The 24,242-nt window shown below is 39.2% G+C and overlaps 1 protein-coding gene and 1 pseudogene across 1 annotated transcript; one reads left to right on the forward strand and one right to left on the reverse strand.

Moving 5' to 3' along the window:
- The first annotated feature begins 4,963 nt into the window (after positions 1-4,963).
- LOC139189814 (UPF0481 protein At3g47200-like) lies at positions 4,964-6,434 on the forward strand. Its single transcript, XM_070809045.1, has 2 exons — positions 4,964-5,323; positions 5,409-6,434. The coding sequence occupies exons 1-2, from the start codon at positions 4,964-4,966 to the stop codon at positions 6,432-6,434; spliced, it is 1,386 nt and encodes a 461-aa protein (XP_070665146.1).
- Positions 6,435-14,792: 8,358 nt separating this feature from the next.
- LOC103423298 (lycopene beta cyclase, chloroplastic-like) lies at positions 14,793-23,834 on the reverse strand (annotated as a pseudogene).
- Between the last annotated feature and the right edge of the window lie 408 nt (positions 23,835-24,242).

Here is a 24,242-nt window from a genome sequence, read left to right on the forward strand (position 1 = left end):
GGTCATTGATCTTCGAGCTTATGTGGATGGGATTCTCTCGACGTTGCTTTAGGAAGTCTCGACAATCGCGATAGACAGCTTTTGATCCTTCCACACCCTCTGTGAGGAGGTGTTTTCCTCTACTTCTCCTGCTTCGGGTTGAAGCAGCTGGGTTGAGAGAAGTCTCATGTTGATTATCACATTGATGTGTAGCTCGATCCCTATCAGGGATGTCCGTGTCGGATATCGGCGACCCTCCGTGTTGGGGGGCATTCAGTTGATTGTTGACCTCGACAGGGGCGACGAGCTTGTGTGTTTGAGCCTGCCTAGCCTCGTGAAGCATCTCGAAAAGTTTTTCATATTGTTCCTGAAGGACTTCATTCTTCATCGCTATCTTGTTGTTCTGAACCTCTAGCTCATCGACTTTAGCTTGAAGAGTAACTCTATTTCCTTCCTGCTTTCGTTGCTTCATACTAGGTCCAGCAGGGGTGTCATTCTGTGTGCTGTGGCTTCTTTCGCTCCCCATATCGGAGAGAGATGCTTGGCCAAAAGAGAGTGTACGAGCGGTGGAAACCAGCTTGACAAAGCTGAAGAGAGTGGGAATAAGTGTCGTTTCCCACAGACGGCGCCAAATGTTGATGCACAAAATCAGCGAGGACTTTGGTAAAACAGAAAGTGTCAGGTTTGTGACCTTCGCTTGGTTGCTTCGATCACTAGTGAAGATAAGTACGTAAATGAATAGGGACAGGGAAGCAAACACAAGATGTACGTGGTTCACCCAGATCGGCTACGTCCACGGAGTAGAGGAGTTCTCATTAATTGTGAAGGGTTTACACAAATACATAGGTTCAAGCTCTCATTTTGTGAGTTCTAGTGAATAGTTTAGTACAAAATGACATTAGAGATTATTGTGGGAGAATGATCCCTATTTATAGAGAAGAGTTTCTAGTTTTGTTCTAACATCGACACGTGTCGTGTTATGATTGGCTTCTGATGTTGACACGTGTCGAGCTGTGATTGGCTTCTGATGTCGACACGTGTCGCATTGTGATTGGCCTCCTGGTTGAAGGGAAGCTCTTCTAGGTCCTTGACGGTATAACGTTGACCGGTGCTCAGTAGTTTCGGGATTGGTCAAGTATGGTACAAACAATATGAAACCCTTAAAGACAGACCAATAAACCTGTCACACTTGAAAGTTTTCGGTTGCACTTGTTTTGTACATGTGCAAACTCAGCATTGTGACAAATTGGATGCTAGGGCAGTCAAATGTGTGTTTATAGGGTACTTCTCCACCAAAAAAGGATATAAATGTTTTAATCTTGTCACTAACAAGTGTGTTGTATCCAGAGATGTTCGCTTTGAGGAAGAGACTCCATTCTTTAAAAAGGGTTCTACTTCATGTAAGGGGGAGCTTTTGTGTGACTTGTTTCCATTGCCTATATACACTAAGTTTTTGTGTCATGATGATTCTTTAAAAGGCAATTGTAGTCAAGAGCAAGAAGTCATGTTGGAAATGACAACTTCAACAGTTTCTCAACCCAACTCACAAGGAAATGGTGATCTTGAGGCTACACCTCAACCCTTCACTCACGAACCTTCTCAAGATGTTAAGAGGAATCCACCTTGGGAAAGGAATGCTCCTGCTAAGTTTGTAGACTACGTTAATTATGCTTCTAGACATCCCATCTCCGAAGCAATAAGTAATCACAGTTTTTTTCAAAATCTCATATGGCATTTCTTACTGCAGTCTCAAATCTTGTAGAGCCTAACACTTTTCAAGAGGCCAATCTCATCCCTTACTGGAGGAAAGCCATGTTTGAAGAACTTCAAGCATTGGAGGAAAATTGTACTTGGAATATCGTTCAATTACCTCCAGGAAAGAAGGCAGTTGGGAATCGTTGGGTTTACAAAACTAAACTCAAGGCTGATGGCTCAATAGAACGACACAAAGCTTGGCTTGTTGCTCGTGGTTTCACCCAAACCTTTGGGATTGATTACAAAGAAACCTTCATTCCAGTGGCAAAAATGAACATAGTGCGTGTGCTACTTTCAGTTGCAATCAATTGTGGTTGGTCATTATACCAGATGGATGTTAAAAATGATTTCCTTCATGGAGAGCTTCAGGAGAAAGTTTACATGCAAGTTCCCCCAGGTTACTCTCCAGCAAAGGATGGCATGGTGTGGAAATTGCACAAGGCTATCTATGGTTTGAAGCAATCACCAAGAGCTTGGTATGCCAAGCTTAGTTTAATGCTGGAAAGGGAAGATTTTCTTAGAAGTAATGTTGATTCTTCCTTGTTTGTACGGAATGGAACCCGTGGGAAGTTGGTGGCCTTTATTTATGTAGATGATCTTATTATCACAGGTGACAATGCATCTGAAATTGGAGCCTTGAAAGCCTCCTTACATCAAACCTTTGCCATCAAGGATCTTGGAAAGTTGAAGTATTTTCTTGGCATTGAGATGGCAACCTCTTAACAAGGTTTGTTTCTCAACCAATGCAAGTATGTCATGGATCTACTCGAGGAAGCTAAGTTCAACGATTGTAAGCCAGTTGTCACCCCAATTGACAGTAAACTTAAGCTTACCACTGATGGTGAGGCACTTAAGAATGTCACCTATTATCAAAGATTGGTTGGAAAGCTTATCTATCAACCGTCTAGACATTACCTTTGTTGTGAGCTTAGTCAGTCAATTCATGCATGCACCCACAGTAGAACATCTAAATATTGTTAAAAGGATTCTATGCTATCTCAAAGGGTCCATCGATAGGGGTATCCGCATGCGTAATAACCATTCCACTGAGATTCATGCATACACTGAAGCTGACTAGGCATGCAATGCAATCGACAGAAAATCCACCATTGGTTATTCCACATTTTTTGGAGGCAACATTGTTACTTAGAAGAGTAAGAAACAACAAGTCATTGCCTGCTCTAATGTTGAAGCTGAGTATCGAGAAATGGCTGCCACTGCATGTGAATTGATTTGGCTTAAAAGTTTCTTGTTTGACCTAGGGTTCTTGAGTACAACTCCTATGTCTCTCATGTGTGATAATCAAGCAGCCATGCACATTGCTGCAAACCCAGTTTTTTCATGAAAGAACCAAGCATATTGAAGTTGACTGTCACCTCATATGGGCTCAAGTTCAATCACAACTCATCCAAACGGTCTTCACTCGCAGTTATGATCAATTGGCAGATTTGTTCACTAAGGCTCTCTCGTCTGCACATTTTCAACGTCTTCTCGGCAAGCTTGGATTGACTATACTCCTCGATCCACCTTGATGGGGAGTATTGATTGATGCTGCATAGGACTGATGCTACAATTCCATAAATCATGGGTGCAGCATGGGCTACACGACACCTTCTATGTTTCCTGACAGTGTAAATCTCTTCTTAGTCTTGTAGTTGGTTTTCTTCAATTAAGGAGTATGGTTGATATCTAGTGTTTGGTGTAATCTCCTTCAATTAAGGAGTATACCTGGTCTCCTAGGGTTTACCCTAAGGACCGTTAGATGTAACTGGTTCTTCTCTTCTTCTCTTTTCTTTTTTATATGTGTATCCTTGTACATTCACATTATAAGAAATACAAGAAAACTTAACCCAAAACTTCAACAGGGGTCACAGCTCACATTGTTAACGGCACCGGAATTGGAGATCGATTTGAGGTTCAACAACTCCTAGAGGAATATAGATCCTTCAGATGCAAGCTTGGATTTAGATGGAACAATCTCTCTTCCAAAACAAAGTTTACATGTGCATAACTCTTTCACCGGCTTTCATGATCGTACACTTTGTAATGACATCTAATACTGACTAGTAGCATCATATCCAATGGTGTAGGCAAACATAATCGACAATATTATACTATAATGGCATAACAAGTTGTTCCATTTGACAGTGGTTTCAAAACCTAGTGGAATTCATACGAACCCAAGTCGGCAAACTAGACCAAGGCTTCAATGAGAAACAGAAATGATGCTTTTTTATTTATTTTTTATTTATTTTTACAAGCAATAGCTTTAGTGGATTAAGTAGTTAGTTATTAAAGGAAAAAAGAACCGGTGGAGATCGAGCTTGCACCATCATGACACGTGATTAGTTTTATGTTTTATATAAAAGTAAAATAGTAAAATTTAATTGTTAAACTTAAAACCTGTCACGTACGATGGTACGAGTGCAAGAAAATATCACCAAATTGTAATACTATGTATCAGCATGTTGGACAGGCTCTTCATGAAACTATACATATGATATTCTTGTCGTTAGGACAATGGTTTTCAGATCATTCTTTTCATTCTTGTCCCGAGACTCCCAACTATCAGCAAGTCAGGAATAATATTTTAGGTCAGTACGGCAATCACGACCAGTAGTACTTTCTTACTTTAACTAGAATGTGTTCCAAACATATGTAAATGCTAAGATATAGTTTCCTAGAAAAGGGTGATATACTGATGCTAGAAAGATTATCTATTTAAATTATATTTTGTACATCACATGATGTGTTGGTTTATGATTGAATTTTTTTAATAATTTAAATGAAAAATCCAACCATTAACTGCTACATAATGTAATTGCAAAATATGGACTGAAAACATATAATCTTAGCATTTTTCCATAAATAAAGTACGTTACACTTCATTTTCCTTGATAGAGACAACAGCTTCTACCACATAAATCGTGTACCACATATATACCAACCTTCCCATGCAGATAAAGTCATGCATATGTACTACTTTTTTTTTTCTTTTTTGAAAGAAAACATCTGCACTGCTGTCCTTTGACAAATTAACATCTCTTCTTCATCATCAAGCTTCAATTTTCTTGGAGCTCAAGTGATGCACTGCTGTGCCATATTATACATATATAATGCATGCAAACTAGAATTATTGTATAGCTTGACACAGATCACTCGGGCCAAAACACTTAAAAAAAACCACATCGAATTCCCTTGTTAATTAGTTTCGACAAGCACTTTAATAATGTCCGAAAAAGATGAAAATGTAGTTTGCATGAAGAAGGAGCTGTCCGTGACGAAAGTTACGAAAAGCGGAGGTGGACAAGCAAGCGGAGGAGACCAAGGCCAACCTGCAGAAATCACCACCACGGAGCAAACTTCAGAGGTGGTGATTACAATCCATGAGGAGGCAATAAGAACGAGGAGGGGGGAGAAACTAAAAAAAATTTGGGAAGTGGCAGAAGCAGCTCAAAAGCAAAATGCCGAACCAAAGATCCAAAGGGTTCCCATCATGCTCCGCGATCACAAAATTTTCGACAAGTGCTTCGAGCCAAGGGTAGTAGCACTCGGTCCTTACCACCATGGTAAAGAAAAGTACGAGCAGGCAGAGAAAGTCAAGCTTCTATTGACAGCAAACTTTCTCAAAGATAGTGAACAGACTACTAAACGCTGAAACTTTGCTCAAGAAGGTTGGGGACAAGATTAATGATCTAAGGGAGTGCTATGATGAAAAAGCAACAAAGGACTACGATGATGAGGCCCTCGCGTGGATGCTGTTCGTTGATGGGTGTTCGACGTTGGAATTCATGTACAAATATGAGAAGTTGGAAGAGTTTAAGATCAAAAGAGACCAAGTGGCATTTGCAGAACAGGACATGCTCTTGCTAGAGAATCAACTCCCCCATCGACTCCTCAAGTGGCTGATCAAGAAGAGCAAAATACATCAGGAACTGAATACCTCAATCGAGGGATTTATCCGGATGCATGGTGGGGCACCACGAGACCCTGCCACCAAAAGAGAGCCAACTCATCTTCTTGACCTTCTTCGGACAAGAATGGTAGGATGTCCACCTAGCCCGAGTACAAAATCAGGACGTCGGAGTACAGAAGGAGGCCATTCATTTCGAAACGTACAAGAGCTTCAGGCAGCCGGGATCCATTTTAGGTATAGTAAGACAAACTCATTGAGGGCCATATCTTTTAAGCTTCGGTTTCAATGCTGTGGATTCCTTTATCTTCCTATAATAAAAGTTGACGACTCGATGAGGCCTAAGTTCATGAACATGATAGCCTACGAAATGTGTTCTGATTTCCAGAACGATTTCGAGGTCACCTCTTACATAGGCTTCCTCGATTCGCTCATTGATCATCCAGACGATGTGAAGCACTTAAGGAAAAAGGGCATAGTTCGAAACTTGCTTGGGAGTGATGAGGAGGTGGCTCAACTCTTCAACGAGATAGCCACTGACTTGGTCCCAAACGATGCGATTTACCGCAATGTTAAAACACAGATAGAGGATCACTACAAAACCAAGTGGAAGACATGGATGGCTCAATTCTTTCATGATCATTTCAATAGTCCCTGGACTTTCCTGGCTTTCATTGGTGTTCTATTAGGACTCGGCTTGAGCGGTATCCAGACGTGGTATGCAGTCTTTTCCGATCCCTCTCCATGTGATGCCGTATGCAAGTACCTGAAAACACACCCCGGCTGAGAGATTCAGGTACATATCAACTCTTCTGCATCTTTCATGTGGTTATATAGTATTCCCGAATTACCGCTACCTCTGCAGTTTTTCACAAGTCACAGTTTCTCAACGGTCCTTTCTACCGTACGCAAGTGTGACGACTAAAATAAGTGAATTATACTATTTTGTTGTTGTTGGAAATAAATGGATTAAAATGTAATTGTGCGCTTTGTTCTTACCGTATTGGCGGAAACTTTTTTCAGATTGTATTTGTAGGTTGTCTTTTATTAAACATTTTTTATTTTTTATTTTTTGTTATGCGCATTAAAACTCTATTTTAATCTCACTTTGTCATCTGAAACTTAAATTTCACCACTCTATCCCCTGGAATTCAATTTTGTATTCCTTTGCCATTTTCTGTCAATTTTGTCAACAATTCTGTTAGTACTCTGACATGACATGCACTACTACAATATAGGCTATCACCAACGGACCAAAAAGAGACAAGAAATCCGATTTCTATCGGAAATTTGACAAAAATCCGACATAAAACAATGTAATGTCGGATTGGAATAGCGACACCATTGCTAGCGTCACTAAAGGGCTTCAGTGTCGATTTGTTTGCTTAATCCACCACTAAGCAACGTCGGTTAAAAGCGACACTGATGTTGACGTCGGTTTAAAACGACGTCAGATAACAATTAAATAAATAAAATATGCAAACTAGTGATGGTCTTAACCGACACCACCTTTGTTAATAATAATAAAAATATTTCAAAATCCGTCTCTGCATTCATTTTCAATGAATTGCCAGGGATTGGATCCTCTTCGAATTCCTTTTGTCCGAATGCTCCAGATCCTCCGCCAACACCTTTCTTCTTCTTTTTCCTATGTGGTTCTGGTGCTACTTCTTCCTCTTCAATTCTTCTTCTTCCTTCTCTGCAATTCTGCTGCTTTTTCAAATTTTTTTTTCTAGCCGATTCTACTGCACCTTTTCTAGGCCGTTGATACGATCTTGGGTCGTCGTCTTCTCCAACATCCGTCCCCATCTCAACCAACCCACTGTCTTGAGGCGAAGGATCCAAGGCCACTGCTGCCAACGCAGCTTCTGTTGCTGTCAGCACACGGGTGATCGTCTTTTGACCGTCTAATTTGCAATTGAAAGGATGAGATTGATGCATCCGGGTGATCGTCTTTTGATCGTTTCCGTCTCTTCCACGACTCCCCTAGTGCTCCCAATGACAGTCCTCTGCTTCAACTCGACGGCCCCTCGCAAATTCTGAAACTCAGGATCGACGACCTCCGTCGTGACGGGCAAGAGCATGGTCTGGGCTCTGTTGAATTTAAAATGGCGATTGCTGCTGCTGCTATTTGTGGCTGCGAAGAATGAACAAAGAAGGAACTGCTTTGTTGAAGGGGTTGTGTTCTCTTCCTTTATATTTAGAATTTTGTGCGGGAGTCTACTGGAGTGGTGTGAAAATTTCAAATTTCAAAATGTTTGAAATTTTGCAAAAGTTTAGTGACCCGCCTTTAAAATTTTTTTTAACTTAAGTATATATGAATTTGGTAGATAACAAAACGACACTGGGTTTTAAAATATTTTAAAATATTATTAGTGTTGACTACAACTGACACTGGGTTTCAAAATATTTAAAAAAACTAAAATCTATGTCACTCAGAATCGACACAGGCTTTAAAATATTTAAAAACAATACTTTGTGATGCTTAAAAGCAACACCCATACTTTATGTCGCTTAAAAACGACACTGTTTTGCTTAAAGCAATGCCAATATTTAAAAATTATTAAAATATATGTCGGTTATGTTTACGTCGGTTTAAAAACATCTGCAAGTTGCTCTTCTGAATTCACAAACGGAATTGATACAATCTTCTTTTCAAGCTTCTCTTTAATGAAATGTTGATCAACCTCCCCATGCTTCGTCCTATCATGCTGCACTGGATTCTCAGCTATCTCTCTTGTTGACTTATTATCACTATACAAATTCATCACCTCCTCCTATTTAAAAGCAAGACCCAAAGCAACTTTTGTAGCCAAAGGATTTCACACACACCATGTGCCATACCCCTATACTCGGCCTCGGTAGAAGATCATGACACCACTTTTTGTTTCTTGCTTCGCTAAGTAACTAAATTACCTCCAACGAATGTAAAATACCCGGACGTTGACCGTCTATCAGTCACATCACCTGCCCAATCAGCATCAGTAAATCCCTCAATCCTCATATGCCTATGGTTCTTATACAAAATCCCCTTTCTCGGGGTAGACTTTAAATATGCCAAAATTCTCATCACTGCCACCATATGATCCACACTCGGTGAGTGCATAAACTGACTAACCACACTTACTGCATAAGCAATATCTGGACAAGTGTGAGACAAATAAAGTAGTCTCCCTACTAGTCTCTGATATCTACCTTTGTCAATCGGTTTTTGATCGGGATAAATTCCCAAATAATGCTTCTCTATAATAGGAGTATCCACAGGTTTACATCTAAGCATGCATGTCTCCTTTAATAAATCTAGAACATATTTCCGTTGAGACAAGAAGATACCTCTCGATGAACTAGCTACTTCTACTCCAAGGAAATACTTTAAATCTCCCAAATTCTTCATTTAAAATTCGGCGGCAAGGCTCTGTTCTAGTTTCATCATCTTTTCTTAATCATCACCTGTTATTATCATGTCATCCACATAAGTAATTACGGCTGTCACTTTACCACTCCTTCATTTTACAAACAACATATGGTCGGAGTGATTTTGGTAATATCCAATCCTCCTCATAACTCGAGTAAATCTACCAAACCATGCACGTGATGATTGTTTCAACCCATAAAGTGACTTTCGCAACCTACATACTCCAGTTTTCACTGCGGCATTATACCCCGGAGGAAAATCCATATATACTTCTTCTTCTAAATGCCCATGAAGAAAAGCATTTTTTACATCAAACTGTTTCAGTGGCCAATTCAAATTTGCAGCTAAAGAAATAAGAACACGTACCATATTCATCTTGGCTACTGGTGAAAAAGTTTCTTGGTAATTAATATCATACGTTTAAGTATAACCTTTTGCTACTAACCTTGCTTTATACATGTCTACTGATCCATCGACCTTGTACTTAATTGTAAAGACCCATCTACACCCAACCGGTTTTTTTCCCTTTGGCAGTTCCATTATCTCCTATGTATCATTTTTATGTAATGCCATCATTTCTTCATCCATTGCAGCAACCCATTTAGGATCCTTCAAGGCCTCCTCAACTCAGGTTGGTACTTGGATTTGCTTCCACATTATTCACCCATGCTTGACGTTCCGACGCAAGATTCTTGCATGACACATAATTTGCTATTGGATACCTCACTTTTCCTTTGGCAGAAAACTTGTCAGGAGGAACACCACAATTTTGCCTTGGCGGCAACTTATATGTACCTATAGCATTATTGAGATTAGTTACATGAGCATCAGTGGTACTTACCTCAGGGATATTCAGAGAAGACACATTGGGTGGCACTATCGAGCTCTAGAGAAAGGGGGTTGCAGGTTTGGCAACAACTAGTGGCTGGACTGTTCCAGATTCATATGCAGATCCTTGCCGATCTGTTGTGCTTGTCTAGACATGTAGAGGCTGAAGCTCTATCACATACTCGGCAATTTCCTGTCGAGACCCATTTATCTCATTTTTAGCAGTTTCTTGCTGGGACCTATTTATCTCATTCTCGGCAGTTTCTTGCCGAGACCCATTGTCTAATATTTCCAACCATCTAAGATCACCCTGATCCCTACTAGTATTCTCCCTCTCCCCTTGGGGATCTGAAGGTGAAGGGAACGAAGAATAAAAATACTCGGATTCGAAAAAGGTAACATCCATAGTCACATACATATGGCGAGTGTCAAGGTGATAACACTTATACCCTTTCTGTTGAGATGCAAATCCAACAAAGACACACTGAAGAGCACATGGATCCAATTTGCTACAATGAATCTTGTGAATATGAACATACGCTACACACCCAAACACATGAGGAGTGAGGGTGTTCGTGGGTACTACAGAAACATGCTCTGTCAATACTTGAAGAGGTGTACGGAAGTCCACAACCTGAGATGGCATGCGGTTAATCACATACACGACATAGGTAACAGCTTCAGGCCAAAAATGTTTAGGCACAGACGCACCAATAAGCAAGGCACAAGCAGTTTCCAAGATATGACGATTCTTTCTCTCAGCAACCTCATTTTGTTGTGGAGTATGCAGACATGTAGTTTGATGAATAATTCCATGATCTTGCAGAAATCGGGATAACTCAGAATTTATGTACTCTCCACCATTGTCAGAACACAAAACTTTAATATCAGAGGAATACTGAATTTTAATCATCTGTTGCAACAAACGAACCACATCACAAACTTCACTTTTATTTTTCAACATATACAACCATGTCATATGAGTGCAATCATCCACAAAAGTAACAAACCACCTAATTCCTGAAGTAGTACTAACGAGGGAAGGTCCCCACACATCATAGTGCATTAGTGCAAATGGAGACGATCTTCTATTCATACTTGGAGGGAATGAAGCACGATGACTTTTAACTAAAATACATACTTCACATTTCAATTCTGAGTCTTCAATACCATTGAACAAATCAGGTATTATATGTTTCAAATAACCAAACAATGCATGCCCCAAACGACGATGTAATAACAATACCTTCTGTAGATTACTATTATGTGACGCACGAACCAAATTAGCTCTTCCAGGTGCCACTTCATCCACATAATATAGCCCCTCTCTCTTAGTGCCACGACCAATGATCTCCTTTGTTTGAATATCCTAAAGCAAGCAAAAAGAAGGATACATTAATACAACACAATCCAATTGTTTAGTGACTTGAGGTACAGTCGTAGTACGATTGGTAGTTGCCACACTTTCTATGAGAATATTTTACGGACTGAAACAAAGTACTATCATACGTCACATGATCTATTGCACCGGAATCCAAAATCCAACCTATATTCGCCATTGTAATAACTCACGAGACAATAATACACATCAATCACGACACCACACTAATTATAGAGCCACACGCTACAAGAAAAACAAACAGCAACAACCCAATACGCGGCCAGAATCTAGCTTGTACTCCCATGGAAAAAATGTAATACACGACACTAACGCGCTGCACCTACATGGTATGCAGACGGCACTAACACAATTACACCTACACGGGACCTACTTTTCAATATAATATTCCTCCAATTACTTAAGCACAGTAACAATTGCCTAAGCAAATCATATTCTACAAGGCCCTGCAATTGCACTCCACAAAGCAGCACGATTCTTGATGCAGCAGTCCACACGGCACAACAAGATCATACACATGGTGCAGCCTGACTTATTATTGCAGAAGTCGCATAAATATGTTAGTCGACAAGCACAACAGCGGAAACAATGGTGTACAGGTTCTAGGGTTACGGCAAACCTGGCTCGGATGCCAAATAGAATTTTAAGGGGTAATTTCCATGTAATCCATAATTCTCAATATAAGCACATACAATCCTTGTTACATAAGGAAAAACAATAAAGGACACAAATAACCTTCCTTAAACATGACTCTCATAATTACACATATTTACATTCCCTTTCTACATACTAACTCACACAATATCTATGTCTATACACATGAACGAAGAAGGCAAAACGTGTGAGCTTTTATAATTCCCAAATTGTCATTTGTTGAGGCTCTTGGCCAGATTGTCATAAAAGCCCCAACTCAAGCCTAAATACATGCAAAACTGTGGAATTGAAAGAGAAAAACATTTTCACAATCATGACACGCTATGATAATTAAATCGGACATTTGTATAATCATGCCATGACTATGCAATTCCATGCATATTCATCACACCAACCTCTATCACGCTAACTACTATTCAAGTCAAAATAAGCCCAAGTCACATGCCAGAGTTTGCCAAGTGAATTGTAGTGTTGATGGTTACGAAAGTTTATTAGCCCTACGCAGACCAAAGATTCAAACCCATAATCGTTGAAGTCCACGTAAGTGGGCTTTGAGAGAGAATAAACCTAGTTTTTCCCTTCTCCGATCAAGAATGCTGGGTCCACCCAAAAAGGTTCCCGGTAATCGAGTTAAAGACTACTCCATACAATCCTTTTGCAACGTACAAGAGCCTAATGCAGCCAGGATCCATTTTACGCCTTGTAACTATAGCTTTTGGGGGACATATCTTTTGTTTCTCATTGCTTTGCAGGATTCCTTAGTCTTCCTCCAATATCTGTAAACGACTCAACAGAGCCTAAGTTGGTGAATTTGATAGCATATAAAATGTGTCCTGATTTCCAGAATGTCTTTGGGGACACCTCTTGCATCGGCTTCCTTGATGCACTCATTGATCATGCAAATGATGTTAAGAAGCCAAGGTCAGCCGGTGTACTTTACAACTTCCTGGGGAGTGATAGGGAGGTGGCTCATCTCTTCAATGAGATTTGGAACTGACTTGGTTCCTAACACTGACATATATTGTGACGTCAAAGCTGATATAGAAAAACACTACAGAAGCAAGTGGAAGACCTGGATGTCTCAATTCTTATCATGATTATTTCAGTAGCCCCTGGACTTTCCTGGCTTTCATAGGTGTTCTTGCAGAACTTTGGTTATGCGGCATCTAAACTTGGTACACGGTCAATTATCCACCTTCTCCCTGTGATGTCGTATGCCACAACTTGAAAATGTGGTTACATCTAAAGTGAGATAGAGGTAATAGAAATACATGTGGTTTCTTTCACGTGTTTTTCGCAAAGCTCTGTTGTATTTTCAGGGTCCGTACAACCCTGGCTTTTCATTTCTCATTTGTTGAAGACTTTGTCACTGTGTAGTTGAACTTTGTGTGTGACAAGCGTATTTGTATGCTCATGTAATGAACAATACGATTTCCCTACTGTTTCCTATTTATCTGTTGCTGCAAAATAACCAGCAGGTTACACATTGGAAGCAACTTTTCATAAGCATTTCCAGAAACATTTTACAAAACTGAGTTACGTGTGCACCATTCTGGGCTGAACTAGAACCAGAACCAGCTCAGCTGGAATCGAACACATTTCTTAAAAACTAATAGCAATAACCATAACAATAATAACATCAATCATAAACTTTAAAAATAAATAAATACAACCCAAATTTCTCCACCCAAACTCGACTCAAATCAAAATTTGGAGTTGCATTTTAAGTTACAGAAGATATCGATTATCCCAATCTCAAGAAAAAGAATGGTTCACGATCCTAACATTTTAAGATTAGTGTGGGAGGATAAAATCCAGTTTCGACTCATGGGTCCATATCAATCATCCAAAGAGATGGTGTTATGTAAGACAAGCCTACGTAGGAAATTTCGCTCCAACAATTACCTATTAGGAAAATGAAGATCTTATATACTTTATGATCGTGCTAAAAACCTCCCAATTGTTCTAGTTTAACTTCTCTGTGTTAACTAATTTCTGCAGCGCTTTGAAATCACAACAAATTTCAGTTAAAATCTCTCTTCAAAACTTGATTAGTAAATGCTAACCGGCCATTCATAGGAGATGTCATTTAATAGATAGTTTACAATTTAACTTCTTTTATCTTAACAGTAAGAGTATTATCTCCCCCTTTGTAACCCCTAAATCCTAAACGAAGAAATCTAACCTTATTAAATTGAACAGTATGAAATCTAACCTTATTACGGAGGAGTATTCTCTTCCCTCCTAATCTCTCTCTCATTCCTTCCTCTCTTACTTGAATGGTTACGATTACGCCACATCAACATCTTTATATTGAATATTTTTATAGAGACAAAAAAAAAATGTGAGAGGAGGGGAGGGAAGGCGATGAGAATAAAAGGGGAGAGAATCCTACTCCCAAGATTATAGTGTCATATATTTAAAAACTAATATACTTAAAGCCATTTATATCTCCAAGAGTTTCTATAAGTGCTAAGGCCTTCCACAATGGTTTAGTCAAGTGTGATACTTATATGTACCAATTTTCTCTATCTAGTTATTTACTGTACATGTATCACACTCATAAGTTCAATATATTGAACTAAAAAAAATAAGAATCACTTGCATAGCACTCAGACTTTTCAGCCTATTATAGGAGTTTGATTCCTATGTTAGCGGTATCACACTTAATTTTACGGTCTACTGTGGAAGAACTAAGGATTACATGTAAGAATAACAGCATTACAGATGGTTTATTTTTTCTGAAGAGTAGCTAATCCTTAATAATTTGTTAACAACTATTAGTAACATTATCTTTATTATGCAAATTCACCAACATAATTTTCATATCACAAATAGTATCAGTCATCCTAACCTCTATCCTGTATCAAGTTGTTGATCATCTTTACCATAGGAGGAGTCCCCTTAGCCATACTTTCTATTCTACTTGCATTATAAGCATGATAAAACAGTGAAAGCCAAAACAATAGAAGATCGGGAATAAGCAGTCGAGATGACCAGAATACATGCCGATAGTGGGGTTCTCGATCAAAAAAAGCATTGAAAAACCTCCGAGTACCTTTCAAATCAAGTTTAAGCAGAAAAGCCATACCGAAACAGAAGAACTCCCTTTGTCTCCTACTTTGTATAGGCCATAAATCTTTCCAAACTTCTGCAGACACTTCATTTCCGAAAAGAGTTCTATCAGAACCAAGGTACTGAACTATTGCATTTGCAACAATAGGAGCTGCTCCCAGAGTCCGCGCAACAGATGCGAAAATTACTTAACACACAAATTAAACCCTCTTGTATCAATTGTAGTAAAGAATGTAAGTAGGGATCGTTCTGGACCGGGGATTAGGAGGGTTTGCTAATAACCTCTAAACTGACTTAAAAACATATAAACAAAGTTAAAAACACTAAACTAGACTCAAAGAATTCAAAACAAACTCAAAGAACTCAAAAAAAGCTAAAAACGCTCAAATCTGCCTAAAAACACAAACTGGGTAGATTTTGACTCTAACACACTTTTGGACGAATTTTGGTTTTAACTTGGTTCGAAATACTTAAAAACACAAACTAAATCAGTTTCTAACTAATATGACTCAACAAGGTAAAGGGGTTTTGGTTTTGATGAATTTGAAAACAAAACAAGTAAATTAAAGAACCAATGAAATCTGCACGAATTTGAGTAAATTGAATGGATGGAAGGCTAGCTAGGAGGTTCTTCTCCACACATGACACTCTTGCAAACAAAACGATTTCCAATTGCTTTTCAATAAACTACGAATTCTCAACGCCCTAGATTAACTGTGAATTACACTAATTAACCCTCAGATTTTCCTAATTTCATTGAATTGGATGATTACATACAACAACCCAAAGCATTCCCCACAAGTTCCCTACATGAATTGCATAATAGAGATATAAGCAAGAATCATTAAGTTCTAAGAAAATCATAAGCATTGACGAAACACTTGTAACTATGAATTGCATGAAACTTATGCCAAGAATTTACTTAACACGGTTGTGACGAGCAACCTTCACTACTTGTAAATATAAGTTCATAACGATTAGGTGAAACTCCTTTATATCCTAGCATCAGATTTATGCATGAAAATTAAGCGTGCACTCTTAAACAACACACATAAATCAGTTTTAATTCAAATGGATAAGTAGATTGAATTCACAACTTATGAATCACAACTGAAAGTAATCAAATTATATTGCAAGCATGAACATGGTTTCGAATTCCCCCTAGCTAAGGGGGGTTTAGTTACTCATAATTGCAACAAAATCAGAAAATAACAAAGTAGACATTGAAAGCAAGAACGAAGTACACCTAAAACGCTCCAAAGTTTCAAGCATTGAAACGCCAAGGACCTTCGTTTTCACCACCTTGAGTTGTTTGAAGGATGCCGTGCACTCCTTATTGAAGTCAAACGCCACATCTTTTTGAAGGAGACGGCAAAGAGGTTGGGAAACCTTTGAGAAATCTTTGATAGAAACCTGCATGTCCAAGAAAAGAACGAACCTCTCTAACCGAAGTAGGAGAGGGTAAGTGACGTACAAGATCGATCTTTGATTTATCAACCTCCATTCCTTTTTCAGAGATGATATGTCCTAAAACTATGCCTTGTTTAACCATGAAATGACATTTTTCCCAATTGAGAACAAGGTTAGTTTCAACAAATCGTTTTAAGATCAAACTGAGATTATGCAAACAACCATCAAATGAATCACCAAAAACGCTGAAATCATCCGTAAAAACTTCAATAATTTTCTCAACATAATCAGAAAATATGCTCATCATGCATCTTTGAAATGTGGCAGGTGCATTACATAAACCAAATGACATGCGACGATAAGCAAATGTACCAAAGGGGCATGTGAAAGTGGTTTTTTCTTGGTCCTCGGGTGTTATGACAATTTGATTATAACCAGAATAACCATCAAGAAAACAATAGAAAGCATAACCCGCTAACCTCTCAAGCATTTGATCAATGAATGGCAAAAGGAAGTGGTCATTCCTAGTGGTGGCGTTGAGCTTCCTATAATTGATACACATCCTCCAACCTGTTTGGATTTGAGTAGGCATAAGCTCATTTTCAGCATTTGTCACCACAGTTACTCCGCATTTCTTTGGAACACATTGAACGGGCAAAACCCAACGACTATCGGAAATAGGATAGATCACTCCACAATCTAAAATCTTGATTATTTCCTTCTTCATAACTTCCATCATCGGAAGGTTGAGTCGGCGTTGAGCCTCTCGAGATGTTTTAGACCCCTCCTCCAAAAGTATGCGATGCATGCAAGTGGTGGGACTGATTCCTTTTATGTCGGTCAATGTCCACCCAATTGCTGTTTTGTACTCCCTTAGCACCCTTACCAACTTGTCTTCCTCTTGTGCTGTGAGTGTGCTTGAGATGATAACGGTCAATGTCTCATCATCGCCCAAGAAAACGTACTTTAAATGGTTTGGCAATGGCTTAAGTTCAAGTGTAGGTGGCTGCACAATTGAGGGAAGTAACTTATTAGCCGAAACTGAAATGGAAATTGGGTCACCAGATTGTAGTGGCAATGATTCGAGGGCAGCCACCATCTCAATCACGTCTTCATTAGGGGGCACGGCAAGGGAAAACTTATTCATGCCGTGGGGATGCATGGTTACTGCTTCATTGTTTTGAATGTCCATTCCTCGTGCAATGACCAATTCAAGTGCATCGTCATTCAATTGTTCAAAATGGTCCTGCACCAAAGAAGCAAATACATCAATAGAAAAACATGAGTGATCCGCATTAGGATACTTGATAGAATTAGAAAGATTGAAATTGATAACTTCCCCATCAAATTCCATCGTCAAAGTTCCATTAAACACATCAATTTTAGTACGAGCAGTTTTCATGAATGGTCGTCCAAGGAGGATGGGTAATGTAGGGGAGTGGTCCGACTCGTCCATTTCAAGCACATAGAAATCCGTCGAAAAGATTAAGTGATTGACCTGCACTAAAACATCTTCCAAAACTCCCTTTGGATAGGCATTAGATCTATCGACCAATTGTATAATCACACCATCATTTTTCAATTCGCCTAAGTGCATAGATGCATAGATTGAATAAGGCATGACATTTATAGATGCACCTAAGTCTAACATGGCAGATTCAAAACGAGTATTCCTAATTACACAAGGAATGGTAAAACTACCCGGATCCTTGCATTTAGTGGGCAGTTTACGTTGTAAAACAGCTGAGACATTTTCACTTACCTTGACAACCTCCTTGCTCGAAATTCTCTTCCTAGTTGTGCAAAGTTCTTTTAAAAACTTGGCATACGTTGGAACTTGCTTAATTGCATCCAAAAGTGGTATATTGACTTGAACTTTTCTAAACGTTTCCAAAATATCCTTTTCAGCCTCCTCTTTCTTTGATTGCATAAACCTACGAGGAAAGGGTACATTTGGAGGAACAACGTTATAATTAATCAAAATTCGAACTTTCTTACCTTTGTTGGCCGAATTGGATGGTTTAGGAGCTTTTGGGGCCTGTGGCAAAGATGTTTCCACCCTTTCCGTGTGGGTGCTTTGCTCTTTCTCTTCAATTATCAACTCTTCAACCTCATTGGAACGTGAATTGGACGGTTGGGGATCAGATCCAACTTGTTTTCCACTTTGCAAACTCATGGCTTTTGCAGATTCGAATCCTCCCTTCGGGTTGACAACGGTTGAACTAGGCAACTTACCTTGCTCTCTGAATTGTCCTACAAACTCTGCAATCTGCCCAATTTGCTTTTCCATTTGGTCCACCCTTTTGTCTTGGTTTTGCAATACTTTGGCTTGATTTTCTTGCCCCTGAGACAAATTGGTGAGTAACTTAAGAAGTGTGTCATTATCTAAAGATGTACCTGAGGTGTTTTGGCAGGTTGTTGTGGGGCTTGTGTTGGTGCGTATTGCTTGGTATAGAAGCCCGGAGGTTGCTACCTAAAGCCTCCTTGTTGTTGGGGTTGTTGGGGCTCCCTTCACTTGAAATTTGGATGGTTTCTCCAACCTGGATTGTACGTATTAGAATATGGATCATTCATTGGCTGGCTGTGGCGTTGAAATTCAATTGCATTGGCGCTTTCCCATCCACCATTTTCAATCAATTAAGTGCACTTTTCAGAGGCATGTCCTTGGATAGAACACATACCACATACACTTGGTTCTTTCATCCTCATTCCTTCGGCCATCTGAGACACAATGGAAGTAAGATTAGCTAATTGCGATTGAATGTCGGATGTGGAACTTACCTCATTCACTTGCTGCCGTGGGGTGTCCCTTTGACCAACGCCTTCATATTGTTAAGCATTCAATTCTCGGTTAGCAATTAAGGTCTTGGCAGCCATGGGTGTTTTATCCACCAAAGTTCCTCCCGCTGAGGCGTCTAGCATTTGGCGTTCAATTGGTAGAAGCCCTTCGTAGAAATATTGAAGAAGAAGCTTCTCCTTTATATCGTGTTGTGGACATGAAGCAACAAGGGTTTTAAAACGCTCATAGTAAGTGGGAAAGGATCCACCTTGGTTTTGCTAAATGCCACTAATCCTTTTGCGTAGTAGAATAAATCGAGAAGTTGGAAAAAACTTCTCCAAAAATGCCTGTTTCATACTCTCCCATGATGTGACAGTTCCGGGGGCTAGCTCATACAACCAATCTTTAGCATTTTCTAAGAGAGAAAAGGGAAAAGCCTTCATTTTCAGAATGCTCCCATCAACATTCACAGGGGTCATGCTCGAACAAACAACCTCAAACTCCTTCAAGTGTTTATTAGGATCTTCCATGGACATCCCGTGGAACTTAGGAATGTGATGCAACAAACTTGATTTCAATTTGAACTCGTCCGTCTTCCCTAGGGCAGCCATGGGGTATTGGATGCATAGGGGGGCGGCATTGTCCAATCCCGAAGCGGAAAGCTCCTTGATTGTTCGATTGTTCGCTGCCATGTTGGGATCTTCCTCTTTTTCTTCAAGTGGATGTTCTTCAAACTCAGGTTCAAGAATAGGTGGGTTACGATCTTGCTGATTCCTATTCCTTCTCAAAGTCCTCTCAAAATCGTTGTCAAAGTCCAAGATATGCTCACGAATCGGATGAGAACTCCGAGTCATAAACTAGTACCTAAAACAAGAAAACAAACAAGGTCAGGAACTAACATAAAAACACACGAAAATAAACAAAAAAGAAATGCTAATCCCTGGCAACGGCGCCAAAAATTTGATGCGAAAATTACTTAACACACAAATTAAACCCTCTTGTATCAATTGTAGTAAAGAATGTAAGTAGGGATCGTTCTGGACCGGGGATTAGGAGGGCTTGCTAATAACCTCTAAACTGACTTAAAAACATATAAACAAAGTTAAAAACACTAAACTAGACTCAAAGAATTCAAAACAAACTCAAAGAACTCAAGAAAAGCTAAAAACGCTCATATATGTCTAAAAACACAAACTGGGCAGATTTGGACTCTAACACACTTTTGGACGAATTTTGGTTTTAACTTGGTTCGAAATACTTAAAAACACAAACTAAATCAGTTTCTAACTAATATGACTCAACAAGGTAAAGGGGGTTTTCGTTTTGACGAATTTGAAAACAAAACAAGTAAATTAAAGAACTAATGAAATCTGCACGAATTTGAGTAAATTGAATGGATGGAAGGCTAGCTAGGAGGTTCTTCTCCACACATGACACTCTTGCAAACAAAACGATTTCCAGTTGCTTTTCAATAAACTACGAATTCTCAACGCCCCAGATTAACTGTGAATTGCACTAATTAACCCTCAGATTTTCCTAATTTCATTGAATTGGATGATTGCATACAACAACCCAAAGCATTCCCCACAAGTTCCCTACATGAATTTCATAATAGAGATATAAGCAAGAATCATTAAGTTATATGAAAATCATAAGTATTGAAGAAACACTTGTAATTAAGAATTGCATGAAACTTATGCCAAGAATTTACTTAACACGGTTGTGACGAGCAACCTTCACTACTTGTGAATATAAGTTCATAACGATTAGGTGAAACTCCTTTATATCCTAGCATCAAATTTATGCATGAAAATTAAGCGTGCACTCTCAACCAACACACATAAATCAGTTTTAATTCAAATGGATAAGTAGATTGAATTCACAACTTATGAATCATAACTGAAAGTAATCAAATGATATTGCAAGAATGAACATGGTTTCGAATTTCCCCCTAGCTAAAGGGGGTTTAGTTACTCATAATTGCAACAAAATCAGAAAATAACAAAGTAGACATTGAAAGCAAGAACGAAGTACACCTACCTAAAACGCTCCAAAGTTTCAAGCATTGAAACACCAAGGACCTTCGTTTTCACCACCTTGTTGCAGCACAAGTGTCTAAGGATGTGTATGGATATATGGAAAGGTTATGAATGTATTTAGGATTGGTGAATGTCTCGGCCAAGGGAAGGGAGTGTATGGAGTTGTGTTTTAAGATATATGGGAAATGAATGGATGAATGGATGAATGGATGATGCTCACGGCCAAGGAATGAAAGTGTAAGTGTATGGAGTTATGAAATGTGAATGTAGTGTCTTTGGATGAATTTTTTTTTTTTGATTTTTTCATCCTTTGTTATGGTGAAGGGTGGATGTATTTATAGGCTAGGGAAAGGACCACCATCTAATTAAGGTGGTAGTGATGAGTGTTGTGGTAATGAGTGGATGTAATGGGTGTGGTGGATGGATGTTTGGTAATGAGTGGATGTAATGGATGTAGTGGATGGATGTTTGGTAATGAGTGGATGTAATGGGTGTAGTGGATGGATGTTTGGTAATGAGTGGATGTAATGGGTGTAGTGGATGGAGCTCACGGTAAGGAATGGAAAGGAATGGATTTGTGAGATGTCATGTTTTGTTGTGGTGTGGTTTATGTATGTTTAAGGAGAAGGGATGGCTGAATGTTAAAGGAGAAAAGACCCCCATTTCCTAGCATGTAGAATTGTCCCCCTTGCATGTGTGTGTATGAATGATGTCTCCACATTTTGCACGTGTCTCTCTGCCCTTCAAGCTGTCCATGCACTTTGCATGTATGTGTATGCCCTCTTTTCTTCCATGTGTCGTGCTTTATGTTGTATATCCACATGTACTAGCTGTTACATTCACACACACACGCTCTTCATCATTTCAGCCACAAATCAGCCCATTCTCTGCCCATGCCGTGCCTTTCTTTCCCATGTGTGTGCTGTCCATGTACTCATCATTTCCACTTCTTCATTCTTTATTTTCTGCTGCCCATGCCATGCCTTTCTTGCTGTTTTCTCTCTTTATTTCCACATGTACCAACTGTTACTCTTGCACACACATGCTTTTCATCATTTCAGCTACCAATTAACACATTTTCTGCCCATGCCGTGTTCCTCTTTGCATGTGTGTGTGTTGTCCATGTTTCTTCCATGTGCCGTGTTCATCTTCATCATTTCAGCTAGCAATCAACACATTTTCTGTCATCACATGGCAGCTATGATGTTTGTAGTTGTAGGTCAACACACTTGCACACACACATGCTGATTTCTAGCCTTCTAATCTTCAAAAATGTCCATCCTCATGTCTCCATGCTTGCACTATCCAATCTTGGCCCAAAAATGCTCCAAATAGCACTTTGTTGCCAACTTTGTTATTTGAACCTACTAACACATGAAAATAGCTTAAAGTACTAAAATAACTAGAATTAAACTAAGTAAATGCCAAGAGACAAGCTAACTAAGTTGCATAAATATGCTCCTATTAGCAACCATATACCCAGTTGAAGGGTGCACCATCCCAGCTGTGCCACAATTCTAACAATCCTCTGAGGGAGCATTGGGAGCTATCCACCCATTGGGATGACACAATGCTCATCCTCTTCAATGCTCTTAACTTTTATGCCTAGATGCTTTAACCTAGCAGCCATCATTTCTTGGATATCTTTCATGGGTAAGCCAGGCTGAGCCACCAGGGAAGTTTCTTCAAGAAATATCATGTTGGATGAAAAAGGTTTTGCATAGAGAAAAGTAGGGATCCTACCATTTCTCTCTTTCAATTCAAAATTATTTTTCAATGCAAATCTCTCGAATCCATAAAAACCATCTTATCACCATTAGATGGATGTTTTTCAACCTCTGCCAATATCCAATAAGCCACTTAGTAACCTAGATTGTAAGGCTTATCACAGTGTACAAGACATTTTGAAAAACCAGTTGCATCGAGAACCATAGAAGCTTGAATTGTGACACCATCATTGCAAGTCAACAGTGATTTTTCGTCCTCATGAATAACCTTAGTAAATTTACCTTGGTGAAACATGAAACTTAGAACTGTTTAATATGCATTTTTGCCGTATTTTTTACTTAAGCTGTTTCCGATTAACCCTTCCATAAGGTCTGTTAAGATCCTTATTCAATTCCTCACCTATGTACACAACCGCACCAGACCAGGTAGTGTCCAGGCAATCAAGCAAATCCATGGTCTCAAATTCATCCACCCAAACACCATAACTATTCGGCCAAATCAACTTGGGAGAAGGGTCAATCGAATAAATAGAAAACCCTGCCTCCGAAACTTGTTGTGCCACGATGAGCCCAACAGGGCCACCATCCACAACTGTAAGGTCCACGACAAGACCCTTTCATGGGTCATACAATGGAGGCTCAAATTCAAGATCTCTTTCTTTCCGGCACAAGCTCAAGAAGAACATTGCTACTAGCCTTAATAACACCACTTCTACTCGACTCACATGAGACATTCTAAGACCATACCTAACCTTCTCATTTGGAAGCTTCAACAAGCTCGAATTACTCGATTTCTCCGAAAACCCATGAATTGGGTGCAAAAAATTCAAGCTTGTTATGCATCTTAAGTAATGTATCCATGAAATTCCAACACCTTTCCCAGATCTCTCTCTAAAATACAAATTGGGTCGCTACAAATTCATTGAAAATACAATCTGGGTGTGAAGAATTCTCGACTGAGAACTCGATTTCTGATATGGGTTTTCTCTAAGAAACTGAATTTTTACATACATATACATGAACAACAACTAGAACAGTAGTATTAACGCAAGAACAATCCTTACAATTTGAAAATACTTTCTACAAATTTAGAAGAACAAATGTATGAAAATCTACATAGAAGGAAGGTCATAAGTGATAAGCACAATCCTCAGGCCCTTCACTCAAGACCTGTAAGTAGCCAAGTAATGGAGCAATGTATGAAAGATGAAGATAGAGAGAGAGATGCAATTGTTTTTCATAAAATGACCGTACTCAAGACCTGCAAGT

The sequence above is a fragment of the Malus domestica genome, chromosome 12 (assembly GCF_042453785.1).
Source record: "Malus domestica chromosome 12, GDT2T_hap1".
Lineage (NCBI taxonomy): Eukaryota > Viridiplantae > Streptophyta > Magnoliopsida > Rosales > Rosaceae > Malus > Malus domestica.

Excerpts from the sequence above, each read along its gene's own strand:
- LOC139189814 (XM_070809045.1), top strand. The coding sequence starts at position 4,964 with ATGTCCGAAAAAGATGAAAATGTAGTTTGCATGAAGAAGGAGCTGTCC. Across the intron at positions 5,324-5,408 it reads GTAAAGAAAAGTACGAGCAG|GTTGGGGACAAGATTAATGA; the intron begins GCAGAGAAAGTC and ends TTGCTCAAGAAG.